Genomic DNA, 22,850 nt, shown 5'->3' with positions numbered 1-22,850 from the left:
CACGCTGACTTTGTATTAAGCTAAGATTTTCTAGTTATCCTCGTCCAATCAGGAGATTGCTTCAGTGCGATGACCATAACTGAGGAAGAAGAGGTACCACTGATGAAGAATGAAAGGGCGGGGAGTCAAAAGTCCGGCTGTGACTCCACCCTACAGGTGCATCTGTACTACACCCCTTCAGTTAAATCTGAGTCCACACTCAGTATTCCCATGGGACACATCACTGCTGAGAGCGTGTGTGTGTTTGCTGCCAAAGCCAGTGGTGAGACATCATAAACTTTACTAATATGTAGTATGCATTATATGCCCTGCCTGGAACTTCTGATGTGTTTTCTGTTTCCCCTATAATATTTATACAGTAAGGGAAGTTCATTCTTTATTTCATTTCATCATCATTACTAAGTATTATAGTACTGATAAATGGTTTTTTTTGAAAGTTGCCCAAGGTCTATCATTCAAATGACACATCATGAAGCCTTTTAAAATTACATATGAAGCAATCTGGCAATATGCGAACTTACTCTTTTTCTGTTTTGTGATTTAATGATTTCTTCATACAGTAATGTCATTTCAAAGATTGAAATCAATGTAAAAATATCAATGATTGAAATCAAATATTGATGCCATTGTTAAGCCGTAAGTCTGTTTTTTACAGACAGGGTCACACATGTTTTGTGATTCTAATATTATGATTTGTAAGAAAAGTGTATTATATGAACTTAAATCAGATATTTCTATTTGTAGGTATTTGTCCTGTGTTCCACAATCTGTTTTCTTTGGCATCAGAGGATCTTTCATACTGGTATCCACCAACTCATGTGTTTAACATTAGTGATGAGACAGTCACTGTTCATTACAGAGTGAGGTAAAACCACAGAATAACTAAGTATTTAACTAAGTATTTTATTTCATTACATAAATGGGGGATTATATAATTGTAGGTCAATTTGGTCTCCCATAGAGTTAAACATTTGATTTTTACTGTTTTGGAATCCTTTCAGCTGATCTCCGGGTCTGGCGGTACCACTTTTAGCATAGCTTAGCATAATCCATTGAATCTAATTAGACCATTAGCATCGCGCTAAAAAAAATAACCAAAAAGTTTTGATATTTTTCCTATTTAAAACTTGACTCTTCTGTAGTTACATCGTGTACTAAGACCGACAGAAAATTAAAAGTTGTGAGTAGTCGGTCTTAGTACACGATGTAACTAAAGAACAGTCAAGTTTTAAATATGAAAAATATTGAAACTCATTGGTTATTTTTAGCGCGATGCTAATGGTCTAATCAGATTCAATGGATTATGCTAAGCTAAGCTAAAATTCGTACCGCCAGGCCTGGAGATCAGCTGAATAGATTTCAAAACGGTAAAAATCAAATGTTTAACTCTGTGGGAGCTGGAATATGAGCATATTTCAAAAATAAAGAGTGTCCTTTTAAGAAAGCATGGATTAATTTGATAAACTGTTTTTTTCTTTGGATGGTCAAAGGTTTTTCTTCTCGAGTTGGTTTGGTCAGGGGTCCAGAGCATCGTATCGCTTCAGCCTGAACAAAGGACGAATCTGTGCCGTGCTGGACTACTCGGTCATTGATTATCTTTTTGCTCAGGTATACATACTGTACACTCTGAATCAAGTATACATTTATGCATTTGGCAGATGTTTTTATGTAAAAAAGCTGTGTTGTTCTTTGGGTTCAAACCCATGACCATTTGCCACTGAGCTATGCTGAATTGGATTTAGTGTCTGTCCTAGATTGCACATAATGCTGTCAATAGTTTTTAAAAAGGTGATGTTTAGGATTACTTACTGTCCCTTCACTTACTATGTTATCATTCTGGTTCAGTCCCGCAGCGATTTTGTGTCTGGCCGTGGAGGGATTTCTCCACCTTTGAGCTTACAGCAAGAATGTTTGGGTATGGCTGTACTGGATCTGTGGCGTATGGCAAAAGAAAGAAACCAGAGTCTTGGAGAGATCTGCAAGACCACTAGGTAGGTTACTATAAGGCCCCTATGGATGTATGCACGACTGAATAATTGCTGCACCAACCACTCCAACATTTTCTTTTCATTCCAGCTACAAATCGTGCCTTCCAGAGACCCACAGACAAGACATCCAGCGTTTGAACCGCCTGGCACGCTATCAGATCCGCAAGACAATGAAGAGGTTTCTGAAGAAGCTGGGCGGCTGCTCGGCCGGGGAGCGCAGTCTCAAGCTCAAGTACTTGATGGAGTTGAACGTCCTGGAGACGACTTACGGTTCTGAATGCTTTAAACTGCACAACTCCGGATGGTTAGAGCAGAATGAGCAGGAGAGGGTTACATCGATCCGAATCTCTGGAGAGGCAGGGATTCAGATTCAGACAACAGAACGTCAGGTCGGAGATCTGGACTTTTTACATGTGCTTTAAATGATCAAGGGACAGTACACTCTCAGAAAAAATGGTCTTATATAATCCCTAGTAGAGGTCTTCTCGGGTCCAAACTCGATCTGAAATGACCCAAATCACTTTTACCCGAATCTGACGTGCATAAATCTAAAAAAAATGTTTTAAAGAAAGACCCGACCCGAGACAAACCTAAGAAAATTAGACCCGAGTCCGACCTGACCCAGTGGCATTTTTTTAACCTGACAGGACCCGAATGTAAACGCAACATCATGTGTGCAGTTAACAGCGCCACAAGCACCAGTCAGACAGAAAGAAACCCCAGTGGCCACGCAACCAGGTCTCAGGTTGTACCCCAGGTTTTCAGATCTAAGTGGACCCGTGAAGACCTTTAGTCCCTAGCTGTCACTGGGGTGTAATATTCAGTTGCGGCTCGTGACTGTTCATCCGAGGGGCGCAAATTTAAAATATGTGTTCTGTGCATTGAATGATCCTATGTGCAACACGTTTTTTGTCAAAGTAAGTGCCTGCTGCATACTCGTTAAAACCGTTTATGATAAAAGAGACGCTCACGTTCACAAAATACACGCAAGACACTCCCTTAACAGTATACTTGGATTACACATGATTATGCTATAAAGGAAACTCTTGATAAATCTTCAAGAATCATTAACTGCATGTCATTTACTGATGTCCCTCTCCTTTCATTTACAGGACTGGCAGACATTCTGTGACTTTCCCCAGATCACAGATATCAGTATTAAACGACTATGTCAAGAGCAGATGCCTCTGGAGGGAAGGGTGGTCACCCTCACACGCCAAGATGACCACTGCCTGGTAGGGTGTTAAACAGCATTGAAAATATTTTGAAGTATAAACAATTAACCTCATTCAGGAAGTGAACAAGTGCAAATTGAAAAAACCAACATGTACGCCTCTGTACTATTTTTAGATTAACCAAGGTTTGATAACTTTTTGTAGTGCACTCAAAACTAAGGTGCTTTAAAGGTTCTCCACAGTGATGAACCATATAAGAACCATTTTTGGTTCCTCAAAGAACAGTTCAGCCAAAGGCTCTTAGAAGAATCTTGTCTTTCTTAATTTTTTTATAATTTAAAGAACCTTTTTTCACCACAAAGAACTTTTTGAAAAACAGAAAGGTTCTTCAGATGTTAAAGGTTCTTTATGGAACCATTCGGGTGATTCTCACGAAACCATTGAAACACCACGGCACTAATGATTTTAGCTTTAAAATGTGTAATATAGTAACATTAAAAAGCATCAGAATTAACACAATACTGTGTTCTACCTTGCACAATGTGTGCTTTCAACATAAGAATTTATAATTGGAAATTTTATCTCATTTTCTGCTGAAATTCTCATTACCGCAATATGTCCGGCTGTGTTTGAACATGCGTTATGTTGTAATTTAATCAAATTAACACAAAATATTAAGAAAAAAAATAAATGGATGTTTTGCTAGACTACTTTAGATGACAGAAAAAATATTTACTGAATATTCATGTATAATAATAATGAAGAAAAATTAGGAAAATGATGTGTCCATGCCTGATGTTCTCATCCTCCGCAACACTTTTTGAGAACAGTTTAAGCACACATACAGAATTTTTAATAAAGTTTGATTTTGAGTGACCAAGCACATGGACCAGTTACTTCAAGATGGCTACCAGGTGAGATCATTTTTTTACAGTTAATTTGAAATATTGTCTTGTCAGAATGCTTACACGACATTTTGATTATCATTACCGCAACAGATGCTTATTAAATGTTAATTTAATTAATAGAAGCATAATACTTTGATTTTAAATGCATGTGCAGAATCTCCAAATTATGTTCTTTCAGGTTTGTCATGTCATTTTAAAAATATGTCAGTGTTGATGTTTTCTGACTGTTGCGGTAATGAGATTTTTTAGGATTAATTTTTTAAATTATGTTACAAAAAGTGTTAAATGATAAGTAAAAGTTTTTAAATTAATGTTCCCATTTACTCCAGACTTTGTTTTTCAATGTCTGGTGGGAAAAAAAGTAAATTTAAGCAATTTCTACATTTTCATGCTTGACATTTTTAAAACCAAGTTTTCGTGAGAATCACCCATTCAGCCAAAAATGGTTCTTCGCTGTGAAGAACCTTTTCAAGCACATTTATTTTAAGAGTGTGTTTTATTCACTTTGGTATTATTCAACATGGGGAGTTTTTAAGACGCTTGATACTAATCAGAAAACTTACAGCCAAGTCATATGGCATCTGATCATACATTTTGATAAAACATTTACATTCACTCATTTAGCAGATGCTTTAATCCAAAGCAATTTACGTTAGAAGTAAACATTTTACATTTGCCCTGCCCCTGTATCGGGAGAGACAATCACATTTGAATGTGGGAGTGAATCCTCTAAGTGTGTACAGAACAAGACTCAGTCCTGAAACTGCGATGATTGACACAGAGATAACCATAGCACTGTTTTGCCATCTGGCGTGGTTATCATCCACAGCTTTGACCAAAATATTATTGCAGCGTTATGTTTTGCAATAAACCACTGGCGTTGTGTGTTGTATGCATTTGTGAGGCTGCTTCTTTCTGCGTTGTCTTGCAGGGTTGCCAGATCTTTTTTGTGATACTGTAATATACCTCTTAATTGTTTATGGCTTTTGGCTCATGAAGCGGTCAAGTTTTTGGTGTTATTCACTCATTCCCCAACAGCCTTTTTTTTTAAAGTTGCCAGCCAGCATTTTTGTAATTTTCACAAAGTTTCACAAAATGCCTCCCAGGAAATTTTTTCTTCTATAAATATATAAACATACAAATATATCAAATGAAAGAACAGATCCTCTGGTTTTAAACAAACAAACAAAACAAACTTTAATCCTATCTTCATTTGTTCTTTTTTATCACCTCTCAGATATGAGTAAGTTTCTTTAATACCAATTTTCCTTTAAATACCAAATTTGAAAATAATTGCATTTTTGTAAAGGACTTTTGTTGGAGATCAGATTCAGAACGGTAATCAAAACATACAGGAGTTTACAATGAGTGCATTTACATGCATAGAATAAGCGGATAACAATCAAAAATCTGCTTATTATAAAAACTGTTTTCATGCGTTTAAATGCAAATCAATAAACCGGCTATGCAGACAACTGCGTTTACATGTGACTTTCTCGCAGGTAGTGACATCATCATTGCCTATAATACATAATAGTCGATCAAAAAGCTGATGGCATATCTGTCTTAAGCTACCTTTTCGTGTCTCCAGAACCTGTAAATATAACATAAATTTCTATTTTCGCAGTTTCTCTGCCAACTGCTTTAGTAGAGCAGAGACTTTTATGCGTTACTTTGCGCTTACGTCTGCGTCTGACGTTTATCTTCACACGCGGAGACATGCGCACATGGACAAAACCGCGAGAAAGCCGGTTAAGGTGTTTACATGCCATGGAAAATCTGCGTAATGAGCAAAAAACTACCTGTGCCAATCGGTTTTTGCTTACGCCGTTTATGGGCTCTCCCCGATTAAAGAAAACCATTTTACGCGTTTACATGACCCCACGTGTTATCAGTTTATTAAGCATAATCGGCGTAAAACTGTGCATGTAAACACACTCGTTGTTGAATTAATTGATGCTTTAGTTTTTTATAAATTGAGTTAGAGCGCCACTTAGTGGATAATAGCGGAATTATAGATTACCGTAAAAACTCATCTGGGAAGCGTCATTGGCAGGGAAACATTTTCTCTTAATTTACGAAATAACTCATCAATGGTGGGAAAAGAGTTTAAGTGAGAAGCTACCCGACCCAATATTTTAATCTTTGAGGTGATACTGTAACATATTTCACATTGATCATTGAAATTGCTGTGTTGAAAGCAGATTATGTTCATTGTGTTTTAGTAATTAATCATATCAGACATCTTATCTTATTTAAAAAGCTTATTGTGTGATTTGAAGTTTTAACATCCCACTAATGAATTGAAACTGTAATTTTAATTGAAGCTTGTGATAGTTATGGGCTAAGCATAATTTTATTGAACTTTCGTTTTCGTGACATGACACTTTGTTCTGAATTATCCGCCTTGTTTCGCTTTCCACCAACAGGAGGCTGAGTTTCACACGCTCACTGAAGCTCTGTCCTTTGTATCTTTGGTTGATGGGTATTTTAGACTGACCACAGACTCTACTCACTATTTCTGCACAGAGGTGGCACCGCCCAGCCTGCTGGAAGACATCCAGAATTACTGCCATGGCCCTATAACGTACAATACAAACATTTTCTTTACAATGCAGTACAATTAAAAAGAGGATAATTGAGTAACTTTTTATTGTTGCTTGCTTTTTGAAGGTCAGAGTTTGCCGTTCACAAACTCAAGAAGGCCGGAGCCAAAAATGGGATGTTTCTGTTACGTCACAGTCCCAAAGAACACGACAAGTACTTCCTCACTGTTTGCATACAGGTAAAGTCCTGCCAAGTCCATACAGACGGGCAAAAATTGGTGTATAGGGGAGCATTTGTCATTCTTTTTATATAAAATAGATACTTTTAAATGCATATATGCTCTAAAGGTCGATTTTTTTGGTAACTTTTAGGATGGCATTTGAAAATATAGATGGGCTTAAAGCTTGAACTTGGACTAAAATACATAAATGTTAATTTATATTTTTAAGGAAAACACCACCATTTGTCAATATTTTGCTTTGTTCTTATCTCAACTTAGACAAATTAATACTTACCTATCTTTTGTCGATGTGTGCACTTTTGGTCTTTGTGCAGCGCCTCGTGAGTGTGTTGGGATTTGGCCTAGCCCCATTCATTCCTATGGCTCCAAACAGGGATGAATTTAGAAGCCACCAAAAAATTCGATGTTTTCCCTATTTAAAGACTGTTACATGAGTAGTTACACAAGTAAGTATGGTGGCACAAAATAAAACTCTTGTTTGGAGCCATAGGAATGAATGGGGCTAGGCTAAATGCTAACACATTAAAAAAAAAACACTGAATAAAGATTAAAAGTGCACACATTGAAAAAAAAAGGTATGTATTAATTTATCTAAGTTGAGATAAAAACATAGTAAAATATAAAAAAGGTGGTGTTTTCCTTTAATTTGTTTTACAGATTGGCTGCTTTGTTCAGAGATTGGTCTTTCATTTATTGTATGAAGCTGTACAATTAATGTATATTTCTAAAATAATCTGGATTTGGGTCAATTTGATGAGAAATGTGTTATATACAGTATATTGAAATCTTGAATTATATTGACTACTCGTTGAGATCTCTTTTTTCCTCAGGAGAAATATCTGGAGAGAGACTTGGGCAAAAGTTTCTATTTGCTCTCCATTTAATCTCAGTGATGTTTAGGAGAAATTAACAGATTTTTCTTTCTAATGGGAATGCTTTGACCCTAGTCTTGTATTGTCTTCTGTTTTTTCCCATCAGACCTCTCTAGGTATGGATTACAAAGACTGTCTGATAGAGAAAAATGAAAAGTTTAGCCTGGCTGGGATTCGCAACTCATTTTGCAGTCTGAAACAACTCACTGAGTTCTATCAGCATAACACACTTCTCATGTCAGACATCCCTGTGACCCTGGGAAAGTGCTGCCCACCCAGACCAAAAGGTACAAATATTTTTGTTAATACAGCAGGGAAAATAAGTATTTGACACATCAGCATTTTTATCAGTAAGGGGATTTCTAAGTGGGCTATTGACACAAAATTTCCACCAGATGTAGCCATCAGGCCAAATATTAAATTCATACAAAGAAATCAGACCATTTAAGTATACAAGTTGGGTCATAATAAATAAAGTGAAATGACACTATCTAGTGGATAAATGTGGTATTGCAGATTAACATAAAAATTAATCAAACATGTTTTTTTATGCTAATGTTTTCTCTTAATTGACAGGATAACTCGTCAATGGCAGGGAAAGAGCTAATCAAATCTCAATTTATGATCAAATGTTTTCTTTTCTGTTGGATTTTTTTTTCATTGTGTTTTATCTTTTTGTCCTCATTGCAGAACTTACCAACATGATCATCCTTCGTAACAGCAGCATGGCAGAGATGACGAATACCCCCATGTTACAGAGACACAAACCCAGTCACATGCAGTTTCACATGATCAAACATGAAGACCTCACCTGGGTACGATTTAACGTTATGCATTTGGCATACACTTTTATCGCATGCATTACAAAGTATACACTTTGCATCAGTATAGAGACTGTGGTCTCTGCAGAACAAAAAGAGGCGTTTCCCAATTTTGGGTCGTTTTCAAACTGAAAAAGGTGATAAAAAATAATGATGTATGGCTTTTCAGGGCTTCCGTACTTTTTTTAATTGGATGGTTAAAACGCCTAATCCCAGTTTAAAAACGCCCCAAAACTGGGAAATGTCCTTTTTTGTTTCGCAGAGACCTACAGGTATACTTCTCAGTATGTGTGTTCCCTTGGTTTAAAGTCTGAACCCTTGACCTTTGCACTGCTAACGTATTACTATTGTTAGAGCGAAAGTATTTGATAATGCATATAATACATGTCGAGAGCATTCATTTACCGTCTTATGCATTTGAGCTCCTCAATTATTTCTGCAATGGATTCGAAAGCAATTAAACAGGATTGAATTTGTCTTTTAACAGAAGGAAAGTTTGGGTCAAGGTTCCTTCACGCACATCTCCAGAGGCAGTAAGACAGATCAGAGGGATGGGGTGACACATTCTACAGACGTCCTTCTGAAGGTCCTGGACGCCAATCATAAAAACTGCTGGGAGGTGCGCTTGTCAATCCTAAAGCATGTTTCATGAAACCTTTATTCATGCATACACATCAAATAATTTCTTTTTGTTTCTCTTTTAAAGTCTTTTTTTGAAGCAGCCAGTTTGATGAGTCAGATTTCCCATAAGCACCTTCTTCTGGTTTACGGCATCAGTGTACACAAATCCAAAAGTAAGTGTTTTACGCTTCTTTAAATGCTCACGTTCTCTTGACCTAAAGGAACTCTTAGGTCAAGAGACAACATACAGACCTCATAATGTTAGCAGACCTTAGCAAAGAGTTGTTTGGCTCGTGACCTCTAAGAGGTTTTGGAGTGCTAATGGTCACGCTGGTTCCATATAACAGACATCGTTAAGTACTAACCAGTAAAGTGTGTCATCCCCACAGACATCATGGTGCAGGAGTTTGTGAAGCACGGTGCCCTGGACCTGTACCTGAGGAGAAATACATCCCTTTCTGTCAGCTGGAAACTAGACGTGGCCAAACAATTGGCATGTGCTCTCAACTTCCTGGTGAGAAATATTTATGTCTGATAGTACACATGCATAGCATAATACTTAAATATTATATAGACACAGATTATATAGATAAATGATATACAGTACTGTGCAAAAGTCTTAGGCCACAGTGCCAGAATTAGATTTGTTGTTTTTGCAATGTTATAGTGATCATATATAATTGTTTCTCAGTCTCTTTAATAGAATACATCCAGAAAATACATGAAATGTGTATCTTGTATTAAAAACTGTATTAAAATGTAAACTGATGTAAAAGTTTTAGGGTAAACTTCCCTTCCACTTGAGCAATAGCATGAAACTGAAGAATCTCTTAAGCCTAAATAAAATTAAATCCTAATTTCTAACTTTAAAGAAATCTTTTTACTTCATTCTGCTCAAAAATATGTGTTAAGTGCCAAGAGAGGTCTCACTAGACACAGGCAATGCCTAAATAAGACATTTAGTCTTAAACATTTTTTTATTTTATTTTTGTACATATTTCCTGTATTTTCTGTTTGTATTGAAATAAAATAGATTGAAAAATAAATATGAATGGACATTAAAACTTCTAAAATAACAAGTCTGGTGGTGGTGGCCTAAGTCTTTTGCACAGTACTGTAGATACAGATCATATAGGTCTTATAAAATGGTTAGTTCCAGTCCTTGAATCTGATTGGTCCATAGCTGTGTTTTATTTAATAACCGACAGCTATGACCGCTGTCCCCAACAATTCTGTGTATCACTGCGCAGCACCTTTAGCAACCACCCTTATGCTATGTACACACACCAAACGCGGGGTATCGTGCTACTGTGGGTTTACGCCAGACGTGAGTTCAATGGCCCTGTCCCAAATAGCGCACTTCATGTGGACTTTCGGTCTCGTGGCCTTAAATTGCGCGTGCTCGCTTAGTCCACGAGTCCGTATAGGGTGTCCCATCTGTCATTTTTACGCTTTGAAGTGTGCTTATCAGCGCCTCCTTTGCCCCCTTGATGCGGTCTTCAGCGAAGCCCGCACTGCAGCAGGCTTCGCGCACTTTACCAACCCAGAACTCCTTGCGAAAGAGCAATCAGACCAATCAGACGACGGAAGGGAGGAGCTCACACTGACGGGCAACTTCTCTACCTATTTCCGGTGTGACGCTCGAGTCTGTCCCAAAATACGACTCCGTTGTACCCACGTGGACTCGCATTAAGGGTCCCTTAAGTCTGGACTACGTGATATCACCAAAGTGTGGACTCTGAGGAGGACCACAAGTCCGGAGTGTGCCATTTGGGACAGGACCAATGTATGTAGTCTACTCGCGCAAATCAAAGTCAATGCAAAGTATTCAACTCAAGCGAAAAATTTGCATGACACAAAGTTAAATCCCGCAAGTAATCTAGAGCGATTAAAGCGATGCCCAGCGTTTGGTGTGTACGTAGCATTACTCGATCTAGATTACTCGGGGGATTTAACTTTATTCAATTCGGGCAAAAAATTTGCATGACACAAAATTAAATCCAACGAGTAATCTAGAGCAAGTAACGCAAGTAACGCGATGCCCAGCGTTTGGTGTGTACGTAGCATTACTCGGTCTAGATTACTCGCGGGATTTAACTTTGTGTCATGCAAATTTTTTGCCAGAATTGAATATTTTCAACTTGGGCGTTTAAGGTGAATAGCGCGTGTTTTCATGGCAAACGCCCTGCCCATATCGCGTCATTCGCATCGCCCCACGCGAGGAAATCGTTGAAATCGCGTCTGATGTGAACCCACAATGAGTAACATCGGTCAGGGACTATTTTTTCCAGCGGAAAGAAGACTTTTACTTCATAAAACCTGCATAAATACATATTTTTGTGGTTTATTATATATTTGTGCTGTGTGGTAACTGTTTCATGGAAGCAATAAGGTACTCAAGGCTTTGCTGTATCGCGAATGAGTCACGACTGAAGGGTTTGCACAATTCGCTTTGCATCGTGCCTAACAACCCCCTTCATCTATAACTATTTCACAATACAGCACATCTTTTCTTATTATATAGCTTACATATAGATACAAATAGATATAGGTACAGTTACATAATACAGTATATACTGTAGTCCATATTTTATCATCATTCACACAACTCATTACCAGTGTCTTGTGTATTATACGCAGGAAGAGAAGAGCATTGCACATGGGAACATCTGTGCCAAAAATCTCCTATTGGCCAGAGAAGGAGACCCGTCTTCTGATAACTCTCCCTTTATTAAATTAAGTGACCCAGGCATCAGCATGGCTATGCTGGGCAAAGATGGTAATTGTGTATTCACTATATGGAAAATACAATCTCTTGTATAGACAGCTATAGATAAAATAAAAAATGTTTTTTTTAGCTATAGAGGGTATGCACGTGACGTCACCTTCGGCGAAAGTGTCTGCAGTTACGCCCAGTGAGTGGCAAAAAGTCTGAGCGACAACATTTGCATAACGTGGAAAACTAATCTAAAATGGGAAAATTAGTTGTGTGATCGACTGTGCTAACAGATTCAACAAAAAATTGGGAGAAGTAAATCAGTAGCAGTAGCCATATGTCAGGTATGTAAATTTTCAGATAAAAAATCCTATAAAAATACACCAATGAATACTCTTATTCTGTGTAATTGCAAAGTTTTGTCAGTGAGCCTTCATTAAAGCAACACTATGTAGTTTTTTTACCTTTAAATAATGTCTCTAAAATAATTTCAGTGATAGAACAACTTTTAACTGGACTCATTGTACTGTTGCTGCAACCTGAGCAGCCTCCTAGCTGCTACAAGCACACTCTGAAAGTGGCGGTGGAGGGTAGAGCACACAGCCCCGCCCCTCCCCCTGCCTGCAGAATAGTGTCTGATACCAGGCACTGTTGCGCTTTTCAACCACATGGGGGAGCTGTAAGTCATTTTTACATGGAAACTACATAGTGTTGCTTTAAAAAAACATCCATTATGATGAGCCTTGTGTTCGACAAAGGTGGGATAGTTTAATAGTGTTAGGCAAGACAAACATATATGTCAGGAAAAGCAATGCCAATGTCCACGGACTACTGGTTGTTTGGCAAGTTGTTAGGGTCACTGTTAAAGCCAACTAAATTCAATTTAAGCTGATAATAGTCAGTTTTATTGGCATTTTCGCAGGAGCTGCTATGAAAACCAGCCATTTTGTTGAATGTTTTGCCACTCAACAGGGCGAGTTCATGCTTGGTCACATGGAAAAATGACGTCGTTGCATACCCTCTATAACTGGGTCACAATTTAAACATAATGAAATAAATGCTCATTTCTGTGAAAACAGTGGCATTAGACAGAATCCCATGGGTGGCGCCAGAGGTTCTTGAAACCCTTGAGATAGACATGGAGTGTGACAAATGGAGTTTTGGAACAACGCTGTGGGAGATTTTCAATGGTGGAGAAGCGCCTCTTCAGGGCCTGGACCTCAAACAAGTACAGACACAACACGAATACAGATGACTAACATTTAAAAGAAAGTGATCCTTAAGACGTCACACATCATAGAAAAAGGAGAAATGTCTGTTCACTCAATGTAGCCATGTACTCAAGGGCTATGACTGTAACAGTGTGTAGTGAGGGTAGCAAATAATATTACCATGGTGCTTTTGATGTATACTTGGTACTACATACTCTTATATGTAAATACCATAGTATTTACATAGTGTTTAAAGATATTAAGAAAAAATATGTCAAAGCCAGTTTGTTTGTAGATGTAAACAAAACTAAATACCAAACACTGAATGTTTCCAGAAGCAGCAGTTTTACACACAGTTCTCGCACTTGCCCGCGCTGGAGTGGACCGAGTTGGCCGAGCTGATTGGCCAGTGTATGGAGTACCAGCCTGAGCTCAGACCGTCTTGCCGGAGCATCATCCGTCAACTTAACAGCCTCATCACTTCAGGTCACACAGACAACTTTTTATTCATCTCAATAACATATCAACAATAACAACATTAGGAAATATATGACTGCTTATGTTTAAATTAAAAACGAAATTAGTCAATAAAATGTTTTAAAGAGCACCTATTGTCCGATTCAAGATTTTACTTTTTTTTAGGTGTTTTAAAGAGCACCTATTGTCCGATTCAAGATTTTACTTTTTTTTAGGTGTAAGTGTGTATTAGTACCTGTTAACAATATACAAAAGAGTTACTAAAATATTGTAATTCACAATTTTGTGTTTAATTATTTACTCAAGTGGCAAGCAGCCATATAAAAAGCAGAATAATGTAATGTACAAAGAACATATTAACCTTTATTTAGGACTGCCTTTTTAGGTGTGAATTACATGTCTCCCTGGTAAAAATAAATCTATACAAAAAAGTCCCTAAATTATAAAGGGACATACAGTCGCCTACATATGGTCATTAGACGCAGTTCTGTTTTTTTATTTGATAGATTATGAGATCCTCCATGCGACTAGCACACCCACCAAGAGCGATGGGTTCTGGAGAAAACCCAACATGTTGAGAAATCAACAGCAGAATGTTTTTGAAGAGAGACACCTGCGCTTCATTTCGGTTCTGGGAAAGGTACAGAACGCAGTAATCCTTTTTACCCATAGAGGGCACTGTTCTACAAAACATGAGTTTTAAAGGGGAAATATCATGAAAATCTGACGTTTTCCATTTTTAAGTGCTATCATTGGGTCCCCAGTGCTTCCACAACCTAGAAAATGTGAAAAAAAAATCAACCTTGTAACTTAGTTTCGGTACAGTCCCGGCGCCAAGGGCGGGCTTAAGGGGGCCGGGCCCGCCCTGGACGAGCCTGCGGTCTCCCTTCACCTGTTCATCAGCTCCATGTTTTAATCAATAGGCTACTGTTATTAAATAAAAGTTATTGTTTTGGACATATATAACTCCTGAATAAAAAAGAAAATGTGTTTGGTCTGATTTTAAAAAATATTTATTTCAAACGTATTTGATTGGTTGTTTGCTAAGCGCGCCACCGCTTAACGTTAAGACACGATTTGTAGTGAGACTGACACGTTATGGTTCTGCTGTTATCTTTCAACTATTTTCGCTGCTGAAACAACAAAAACAGTCAACATTGCGTCTAAAATGTAAGTGGCTTAATATTAATTACTTGTGTGTTGTTGTCATGAAATCTGTCACATTTTCAACCGTGATGTGATGCTGCTTAACTGTATCATGTTATTAAAAACTCCACATTTTTACCGCAGTATGTTTAACCCACTTTGTTAACTCACTTTGTATTTGCTGCGCTTATTTGTTTAACTTTGCGTTAATTATGCACTTTCTGTCGCCATTGAGACTAAAGGATGCAGAATCATTATCGTGTTTTGGTGATTGTTATTGCCGTTTTTAATCAGACTAGGCTACTTGTTCGGTCGGGCAAGTAAAATTCTCTTTCACTTGGCCTTTTAAATATCAACTTGTCTCTGATATTAAGCGGACAAGCGTTGATGTCGAACCCTGCGACGTGTTTTATTTGCGTTTAGACTGCTTCAGTAGGCTGGTCCAATCTTTACGACTTCTCTGTTGTATTTCGTTAATGGAGAGGTATGTTAGTTCTTCCTCGCTTTTTGTCAATTTAATTCATAATTAATGATATTATGCATTGCAGTGAGGTTGCTCTCATTTGTGCCCCCCCTGAAAAAATGAAATGCCCGTCCGTGAATTTGTGTCTGGCGCCGGGTCTGTTTCGGTAAACCATTCTCTGCAAGCATGTGAAAAAATTGCTTATTGAAATTTGGCCCCCCTTGTGATGTCAGAAGGGGATAATAGCACCCCTTAATCTGCACTATCCAACCACACCACTTAGTGCAGAGATCAGCTCATTTGGATTTAAAAGGACACACCCAAAAATGGCATATTTTTGCTTACACCTACAAAGTGGCAATTTTAACTCTTTCACCACCAGCGTTTTTTTAAAAAGTTGCCAGCAGCAGCTTGCCATAGGGCAATACTTCCGGTTTTAAAAAGTTGCGGAAGGGCGCCACCTGGTGGATAATAGCGATATTGCGGAAAGACGGAAATACTCGTCATTGGCGGGGAAGCGTTTTCTCTTGATTGACGAGATATCTCCTCAATGGCGGGGAAAGAGTTAATATGCTAAAATAAATTATCTATATGGTAATGATCACATATGTACTCTGGGGACACAAAAGTGTAGTGTGTCACATCCAATCCAGTTTATATGTGTTTTATGTGTCTAGGGTAACTTTGGCAGCGTGGAGCTTTGTCGATATGATCCATGGGGTGACAACACTGGAGATCTGGTAGCTGTTAAAGAACTGCAGTCCAACAAGCAGGCCAACACAGCAGACTTTCAGAGAGAGATCCAGACTATTAGCTCTCTAAACTGCGACTTCATTGTCAAATACAAAGGAATCTGCTACAGTGCAGGTCAGAAGTTATCATCCAGTCTTTACTTTACTTTTTAAATCGGTAAGGATGTTCATTTAGTTTACAATCAGTACACACATCCCAGATGCTTCTTATTGTTTAATGTTTAACAGGTAGGCTCAGCACAAGATTGGTGATGGAATATCTTCCCTACGGAAGTCTGATCGGTTATATGGAGAAATACAGACAAAACGTGTGCACACGAAGACTGTTGCTTTTTGCCTCACAGATTTGTAAGGTGCTTACACACGCACGCACGTAAACCCCAAAACATGCAATTGGTTTGATGCAAACTCACTCTCTGTGCTCGTATTTATGACCCAGCCAGTGAAAACTTGTTGTATTTATGACCCTTCCAGTGAAAACTCATTGTATTGATGACCCTGCCAGTGAAAACTCTTTGTATTTATGACCCTTCCAGTGATAACTCTTTGTATTTATGACCCTTCCAGTGAAAACTCATTGTATTGATGACCCTGCCAGTGAAAACAATGACATTTTTTTTGTGATTTATTTTTCTACATACAATTTGTAAATATTAACTTTATGGGCCCTATTTTAACGATCTGAAACGCAAGTGCGAAGCGCAAAGCGCAAGTGACTTTGTGGGCGGATCTTGGGTGCTGTTGCTATTTTCCCGGCGGGAGAAATAACTCTTGCGCCAGGCGCAAATCAATAAGGGGTTGGTCTGAAGTAGGTTCATTTTTCATAGGTGTGGTTTGGGCGTAACGTCAAATAAACCAATCAGAACGTCATCCAACATTCCCTTTAAACATAAGTGCGCAAGTTCCATGACGGGTTGCTATTATTATGACGGATTTACCAGACGCACACCAGAAGCGATTCACAGCCGAGGAGACCGACGTTCTTGTAAGAGCAGTCAAAGACAGAGAAGTTGCTTTGAATGGGGATGGGAGAAACCCGCCCAAATCAGCGTCGGTTAAACAGGCGTGGGAGGAAATAGCCACAATTGTCTTATCAGCTGGCATCCCCAGGACGTTGCGCCAAGCGCTACAATGATGCATAAATCGGGTACGCCATGTAACGGGAGGTGGATCTGCCTCTACACATGACCTGACGCCAGTAGAGGACATTGCTGCATCCACCCTCATCGCTGAAAGTGTTGAAGGGTTTAGGGGCTTTGAAATCGGACCCAAGAAACGCAAGCAGTCCAACCCCAAAGTACACTTACAAATCAAGTTCACATACATTAAGGTTTCTTATGAAAACATTTTAATTATTATTTACATAAAATAAACTTAATACTATTTTAATCGTTATTTGCATGAGAATTTTTTAACGCAGCCACACAATAATTAAAAACTACCATCACAATGCTCACCACAATGATTTCCCTTATCTCATGTGTTAATATTTTTTATTGTAACAATTTATTATTTGCAAAAATAACTGTTGCATCTGTGTAGATTAAATAAGCAAAGTGTGTGCGCGTTGTGCACGCTATACATTATGGTCAAGCATGCGCCCTTAAAATAGCATAATGAACCACGCGCAACGCGCCACTGACTTTAGACTAGTTTTTTTTTTGGTCAGTGGCGCAATTGTTTTTTGAAACTGCAAAATAGCATCAGGGATGGTTTGCACCGGAACACGCCTCCTTTTTTGCGCTGAACCGCCCAGGGAGCACAAGTTCATTCCCTAGTTTGCCGACGTGCGTCTGTGGAGGGAAAACCCCGCTGTGCGCCGGTGCAAAATACGAATGATACATGCGTCACTGACAAAGTCATTTGCGCTGGGTGCAAGATAGGGCCCAAAATCTTTAATATTGACTGAGTAAGGTCATGTCAAAGATTAAAATGAATGTTAAATCAGTGATTGAAATCCCACTTTGATGCTCCTAATCTCATCATTAGATTATGAGATGTTAGCCACAGACAGGGTGACATTTTTGTCGGTAATCTCCTGTTGGTTTTCCAGTCATTTACATTGCACTCCACTAATATTGGCACTGTTGGTAAATATGAGCAAATAATGCTGTGAATTTCTTTAATTCTTAATTGTATAATTTTTTGATCTTTGTTTAAATATATTTTGTATACCAAACAATTGCACAACAGCAGAGTTTTTTCAACAACGACAAAAAATATTTAAAAAAAGTTATTGGCACCATTTTAGTCAATATTGTCGACAATAATTCACGTGACCTCCCTCTGCCTAAATAACAGCTCTAAGCTTTCTATTAATGTATATTTGTTACGATAGCACCAGTGGCGGCCGGTCCCTTATTTTTTCGAGAGTGCGCTGCGAAGTTCGTCACAACATGTATGTAGCCCGTCGTGTGTGGTTCGTAATTTCAAAATATGTGTTCTGCGCGTCGAATGAACCTATGTGCATCATGTGTCCCGCCAAAACAAATGCCTGCTGCAGACGCGCCCAAGGGGTTTATGATAAAAGATACGCTTGCGATTGCCAGAAACTCGCATAATCTCATGCGTAATCAGAGTTTACTTCAGGGAGTGTCTTGCGTGTATTTTGTGAACTTGAGCGTCTCTTTTGTCATGAACGGTTTTGATGCGTGTGCAGCAGGCACTTTTTTGTACAAAACATGTGGTGCAAATGGTTCACATGACGCAACAAACACATATTTTGAAAACACGAGCAACACACATGACACTCTGAACACATATTTTGAATTTGTGCCCCTCGGATGAGCAGTCATGAGGCACCACTGTTTGAAAATATGAGCAAATAATGCTGTGAATTTCTTTAATTCTTTATTGTATATTATTTTGATCTTTGTTTAAAGATATGTTGGATACCAAACAATTGCACAACAACAGAGTTTTCGCAACAAAAACAAGTATTTAAGAAATATACATGTGGCACAATTATTGGCACCTTTTTAGTCAATACTGTTGACAATAATTCATGTGACCTCCCTCTGCCTAAATAACAGCTCTAAGCTTTCTATTAATGTATTTTTGTTAGGATAGGACAATATTTGGCTGAGATACAACTATATTTAAAAATCTGGAATCTGAGGGTGCAAAAAATGTTGTCCAAATGAAGTCTTTAGCAACACATATTACAAATGATTAATACATTTTTATATACAGTATTTATGATCTTAACTTAAAGGGATAGTTCACCCAAAAATTTAAGGAATGTCATTGGTGACTCACCCTCATGTCGTTCCGGACTCGTGGGACCTCCGTTGGTCTTCGGAGCACAGTTTGGGATGTTTTGTATTTGGTTCAGGAGCTTGTTGGCCCTTGTTTGAAAATATATGTATGATATACTGTCCATGTCCAGAAAGATAATAAAAACATCATCAAAGTAGTCATATGTGACATCAGTGGGTCAGTTAGAATGTGTTGAAGCAACAAAAATACATTTTGGTCCAAAAATAACATAAATTATGACATTGTCTTCTCTTTCGTGTCTGTTGTGAATCGCATCCGCAAGACTAAAGTCACGTGACTGATGTGTTATCTGGTGCGCCCCAGCTGTTGTTTGTTTTTTTGTGCTCCCGGGCTTCGTTTACAGTATGAGGGATACGCATGCTGAAAAAGTTTGGGAAAAAAATGTCTGATGTCACATGGACTACTTTGATTGTTTTTGTGGCCTTTCTGGACATGGACAGTGTGCCGTGCGTAGCTTTTCAATGAAGGGTCAACAAGCTCTTGGACTAAATATAAAACATATTAAACTGTGTTTTGAAGATGAACGAAGGTCTCACGAGTTTGGGGTGACATGGGGGTGAGTCATTGATGACATTGGTTTGATTATTGGGTGAACTATCACTTTAATATCCTAATGATTTTTGGCATAAAAAATCAATCATTTTGACCCATACAATGTATTGCTACAAATATACCCATGCGACTTAGGTGAGTTTTGTGGTCCAGGGTCACATATTTACCATGGGTGCCAGTGCCAGTATTAGTGGAGTACACTGGTGTGTTGAAATTTATGTTGAAATGTATGTTAAAAGGGGCAGTTGTGGTATTGTGGTTAGAGAGTCTGGCTTGTAACCTGAGAGTTGCCGTTCCAGTCTCACAGCCGGTGTGTTGTAACTATGGTGTCTTTGAGTAAATGCTCCCTGGGCACTGGGATAGCTGCCCACTGCTCTGTCACTTTCACTTAAATATACTGCACTAACTAAATTCTTTCCATAGGGGATGGAATACTTGCAGAGCATGCGGTATGTTCACCGGGATCTAGCTGCCCGGAATATTCTCGTAGCCAGCGACACTCTGGTGAAAATCGCTGACTTTGGCCTTACGAAGATAATTCCGGTGGATAAAGAATATTACCGTGTCACACAGCCAGGAGAAAGCCCCATTTTCTGGTGACGGTTACATAAAACTCACAAACATTTTACACATAGCAGCATAATTTATTACAAAACGGATATAAAAATGGGACTTCCTGTTAGCTGATTGATTTACGTCCTTGATGTGACATCTTTTTGACGTGAAAACATTTTTTAATTATAGGCCGGTCCAGTTCCTGCTCATACTGAATAAGTTTCATGTGTGATTTTTATGTTTAGGTATGCACCTGAATCCATATCAGAACTGAAGTTTTCTCACAAGTCAGATGTGTGGAGTTTTGGTATTGTACTGCATGAGCTGTTCTCTTACTGTGAGATCAGTCGAAACCCCAAAAGGGTGAGTGTATCAAATCATGGTGTATGGAAGAGTCCCCTTTTAAACTTTTAAATTCTTTTTTTTTTACTTTTAAATTCTGTTCAAAACTCTAAAAAAAATTACAGAAAGATTTTGTTATCATCTGCTCACCCCGTTTTCCATATTAGTTTTTAAATAGACAATAAATTAAGTGACTTTAAAGGCGGGGTGCATGATTTTCAAAAAACACCTTGGAGTCGGGCCGAATACCAAAACACACTTGTAGCCAATCAGCAGTAATGCTAAGTTTACACCAACCCCGTTTCAGGCGTCAAAATCGCTTCTACCACGCGTGGTTTGCCGCTTAAACAATTTGGATGCATTCGCGCGTGTAGAGCGGAGTAGACGCATGGAAAAAGCAAGCATTTGACGCGCGTCAGAGGCAAACTCCGCTTCTTGTGGGAGGGGCAAGGGCTATGCGGTTGTCTGTTTGCAAGATGACTGATGTTGATTGTGCATTTATCGAAAGAGTTACCGGTTTGTATTTGGTAACCTTACTATAGGGGAAAATAAACGGCGCGGGTCAATAAACGTCACGTGACTCAAAAGTGAAGTGTGTATTACAACTTACCAGGTTGCCCAAATTCCTCACTGACACTCTTCCAAGCGAGGTCCTTTTTATTCCTGTCTCTTCTATAGAAATAAGGACTTGTGTCGAATAGCTCCGGGTGACTGCTTACGGACAATATCAAGCGTTGGTTGAATGAGTGACTCCGGGTGGGGCTGCCACCACAGCAGCAAGCAGGCTCCTGATTGGTTAACACGGCGCGAAATTCCGCCAAAGTTCACATTTTTCAACTCCGTCAGCCGCAAATTCGCGTTAACCGCAAAATGCACAAAAAGCACAATTCGCGCGTACCGCGCACAACGCTCAATTCGCGCCAGCTTCACGCCAGTTTCACGCCCAAATGAGGTGGAAACGCGTCTTCACATTGACTTAACATTGAAATCACTCGCGCTTCACGTCTCTACCGCGGTTGGTGTAAACGCAGCATTAGGGGCATGTCTACTAACCAACAACGCCTAGGTTGCGTATGTGTGGGACGGGTCTATCAAAAGAAGGTCACGTTTAGAGGCGCGTTTGTTTAGGTGATTTCAAATGTCAACGTTGGCTTTCAGAGATCATGCACCCCACCTTTAAATTATTGTGTTGGACTACTTAAACCTATATATTGAACCTGCGCTATGACTATTGATAATAATAGTAGTGATCATGATGATGATTGTAATCCGCCTTTCTTCTACTCATACAGTTGTGTATCCAGAAGATAGGAAGTTATGTCCAGAGTCCATCCATGGCTATTCATCTTCTCAATCTTTTTAAAGATAACTGGAGGTTACCGGTACCTTCTCAGTGTCCCCCAAAGGTACAATCCAAAAATTATATATTGTTTATGTTTATAGCTTATATATACACTCACCTAAAGGATTATTAGGTACACCTGGTGTGGGGGATGTTTTCTTGGCACACTTTAGACCCCTTAGTGCCAATTGGGCATCATTTAAATGCCACGGCCTACCTGAGCATTGTTTCTGACCATGTCCATCCCTTTATGACCACCATGTACCCATCCTCTGATGGCTATCAATTCCACATAGAATTAAGGCAGTTCGGGTCAAAGACAGTATTAGTATGGTGTTCCTAATAATCCTTATATATATCCTGTATATACAAGTTGAATTAAACGTCAAATATATATTTACATGTGATGTATTTATTGTCTATTTTTTCAGGTGCAGAATATAATGATGCGCTGTTGGGAGTTCAACAGTGAGGATAGACCGAGTTTCTCCTCTCTACAGGACCTGATTGAAAACATCATGTTAGATGAGAGAGAGGGGTCTAAAGGGTAGACTCTGAGATATCCTGAAATGTATTTTCAGCACTTATATATTATTTATATACAACTGAGTATTCTTTTAATTATTGTTATGGACCTGACATTTCAGAATTTATATTCATATAAATGTTTCTTGAATGTTTACCATAGGACCGCTGCTGCTTGTATATTAGCTATCAAGTCAACATGAGAGCTTCCTCTACCAACTTCATATTTTTTCAATAAATGTCAGATAAAAGATATATCCAAAGTTACATTCATCATTGTTTTGTATTAAACTTAACAAAAATGCATTAAAAAATCT

General features: G+C 38.6%; 1 protein-coding gene across 1 annotated transcript in view; it reads left to right on the top strand.

Moving 5' to 3' along the window:
- The window catches only part of jak3 (Janus kinase 3 (a protein tyrosine kinase, leukocyte)), a 26,282-nt gene extending 3,432 nt beyond the window's left edge, over positions 1 to 22,850 (top strand). Inside the window, exons 2-24 of the mRNA XM_055167966.2 lie at positions 53 to 262; positions 745 to 865; positions 1,491 to 1,608; positions 1,846 to 1,991; positions 2,077 to 2,377; positions 3,101 to 3,223; positions 6,501 to 6,658; positions 6,745 to 6,856; positions 7,838 to 8,018; positions 8,422 to 8,546; positions 9,040 to 9,171; positions 9,259 to 9,346; positions 9,563 to 9,687; positions 11,814 to 11,952; positions 12,969 to 13,117; positions 13,436 to 13,586; positions 14,084 to 14,217; positions 15,864 to 16,053; positions 16,167 to 16,291; positions 20,193 to 20,365; positions 20,570 to 20,687; positions 21,959 to 22,072; positions 22,440 to 22,850. Coding sequence (XP_055023941.2) covers positions 70 to 262; positions 745 to 865; positions 1,491 to 1,608; positions 1,846 to 1,991; positions 2,077 to 2,377; positions 3,101 to 3,223; positions 6,501 to 6,658; positions 6,745 to 6,856; positions 7,838 to 8,018; positions 8,422 to 8,546; positions 9,040 to 9,171; positions 9,259 to 9,346; positions 9,563 to 9,687; positions 11,814 to 11,952; positions 12,969 to 13,117; positions 13,436 to 13,586; positions 14,084 to 14,217; positions 15,864 to 16,053; positions 16,167 to 16,291; positions 20,193 to 20,365; positions 20,570 to 20,687; positions 21,959 to 22,072; positions 22,440 to 22,559 — 3,336 coding nt within the window. The 5' untranslated portion in view covers positions 53 to 69 and the 3' untranslated portion in view covers positions 22,560 to 22,850. The remainder of the gene's footprint in view (positions 1 to 52; positions 263 to 744; positions 866 to 1,490; positions 1,609 to 1,845; positions 1,992 to 2,076; positions 2,378 to 3,100; positions 3,224 to 6,500; positions 6,659 to 6,744; positions 6,857 to 7,837; positions 8,019 to 8,421; positions 8,547 to 9,039; positions 9,172 to 9,258; positions 9,347 to 9,562; positions 9,688 to 11,813; positions 11,953 to 12,968; positions 13,118 to 13,435; positions 13,587 to 14,083; positions 14,218 to 15,863; positions 16,054 to 16,166; positions 16,292 to 20,192; positions 20,366 to 20,569; positions 20,688 to 21,958; positions 22,073 to 22,439) is intronic.

The sequence above is a fragment of the Misgurnus anguillicaudatus genome, chromosome 5 (genome assembly GCF_027580225.2).
Source record: "Misgurnus anguillicaudatus chromosome 5, ASM2758022v2, whole genome shotgun sequence".
NCBI classification, from domain to species: domain Eukaryota; kingdom Metazoa; phylum Chordata; class Actinopteri; order Cypriniformes; family Cobitidae; genus Misgurnus; species Misgurnus anguillicaudatus.
This window is presented reverse-complemented; position numbering and strand designations above follow the sequence as displayed.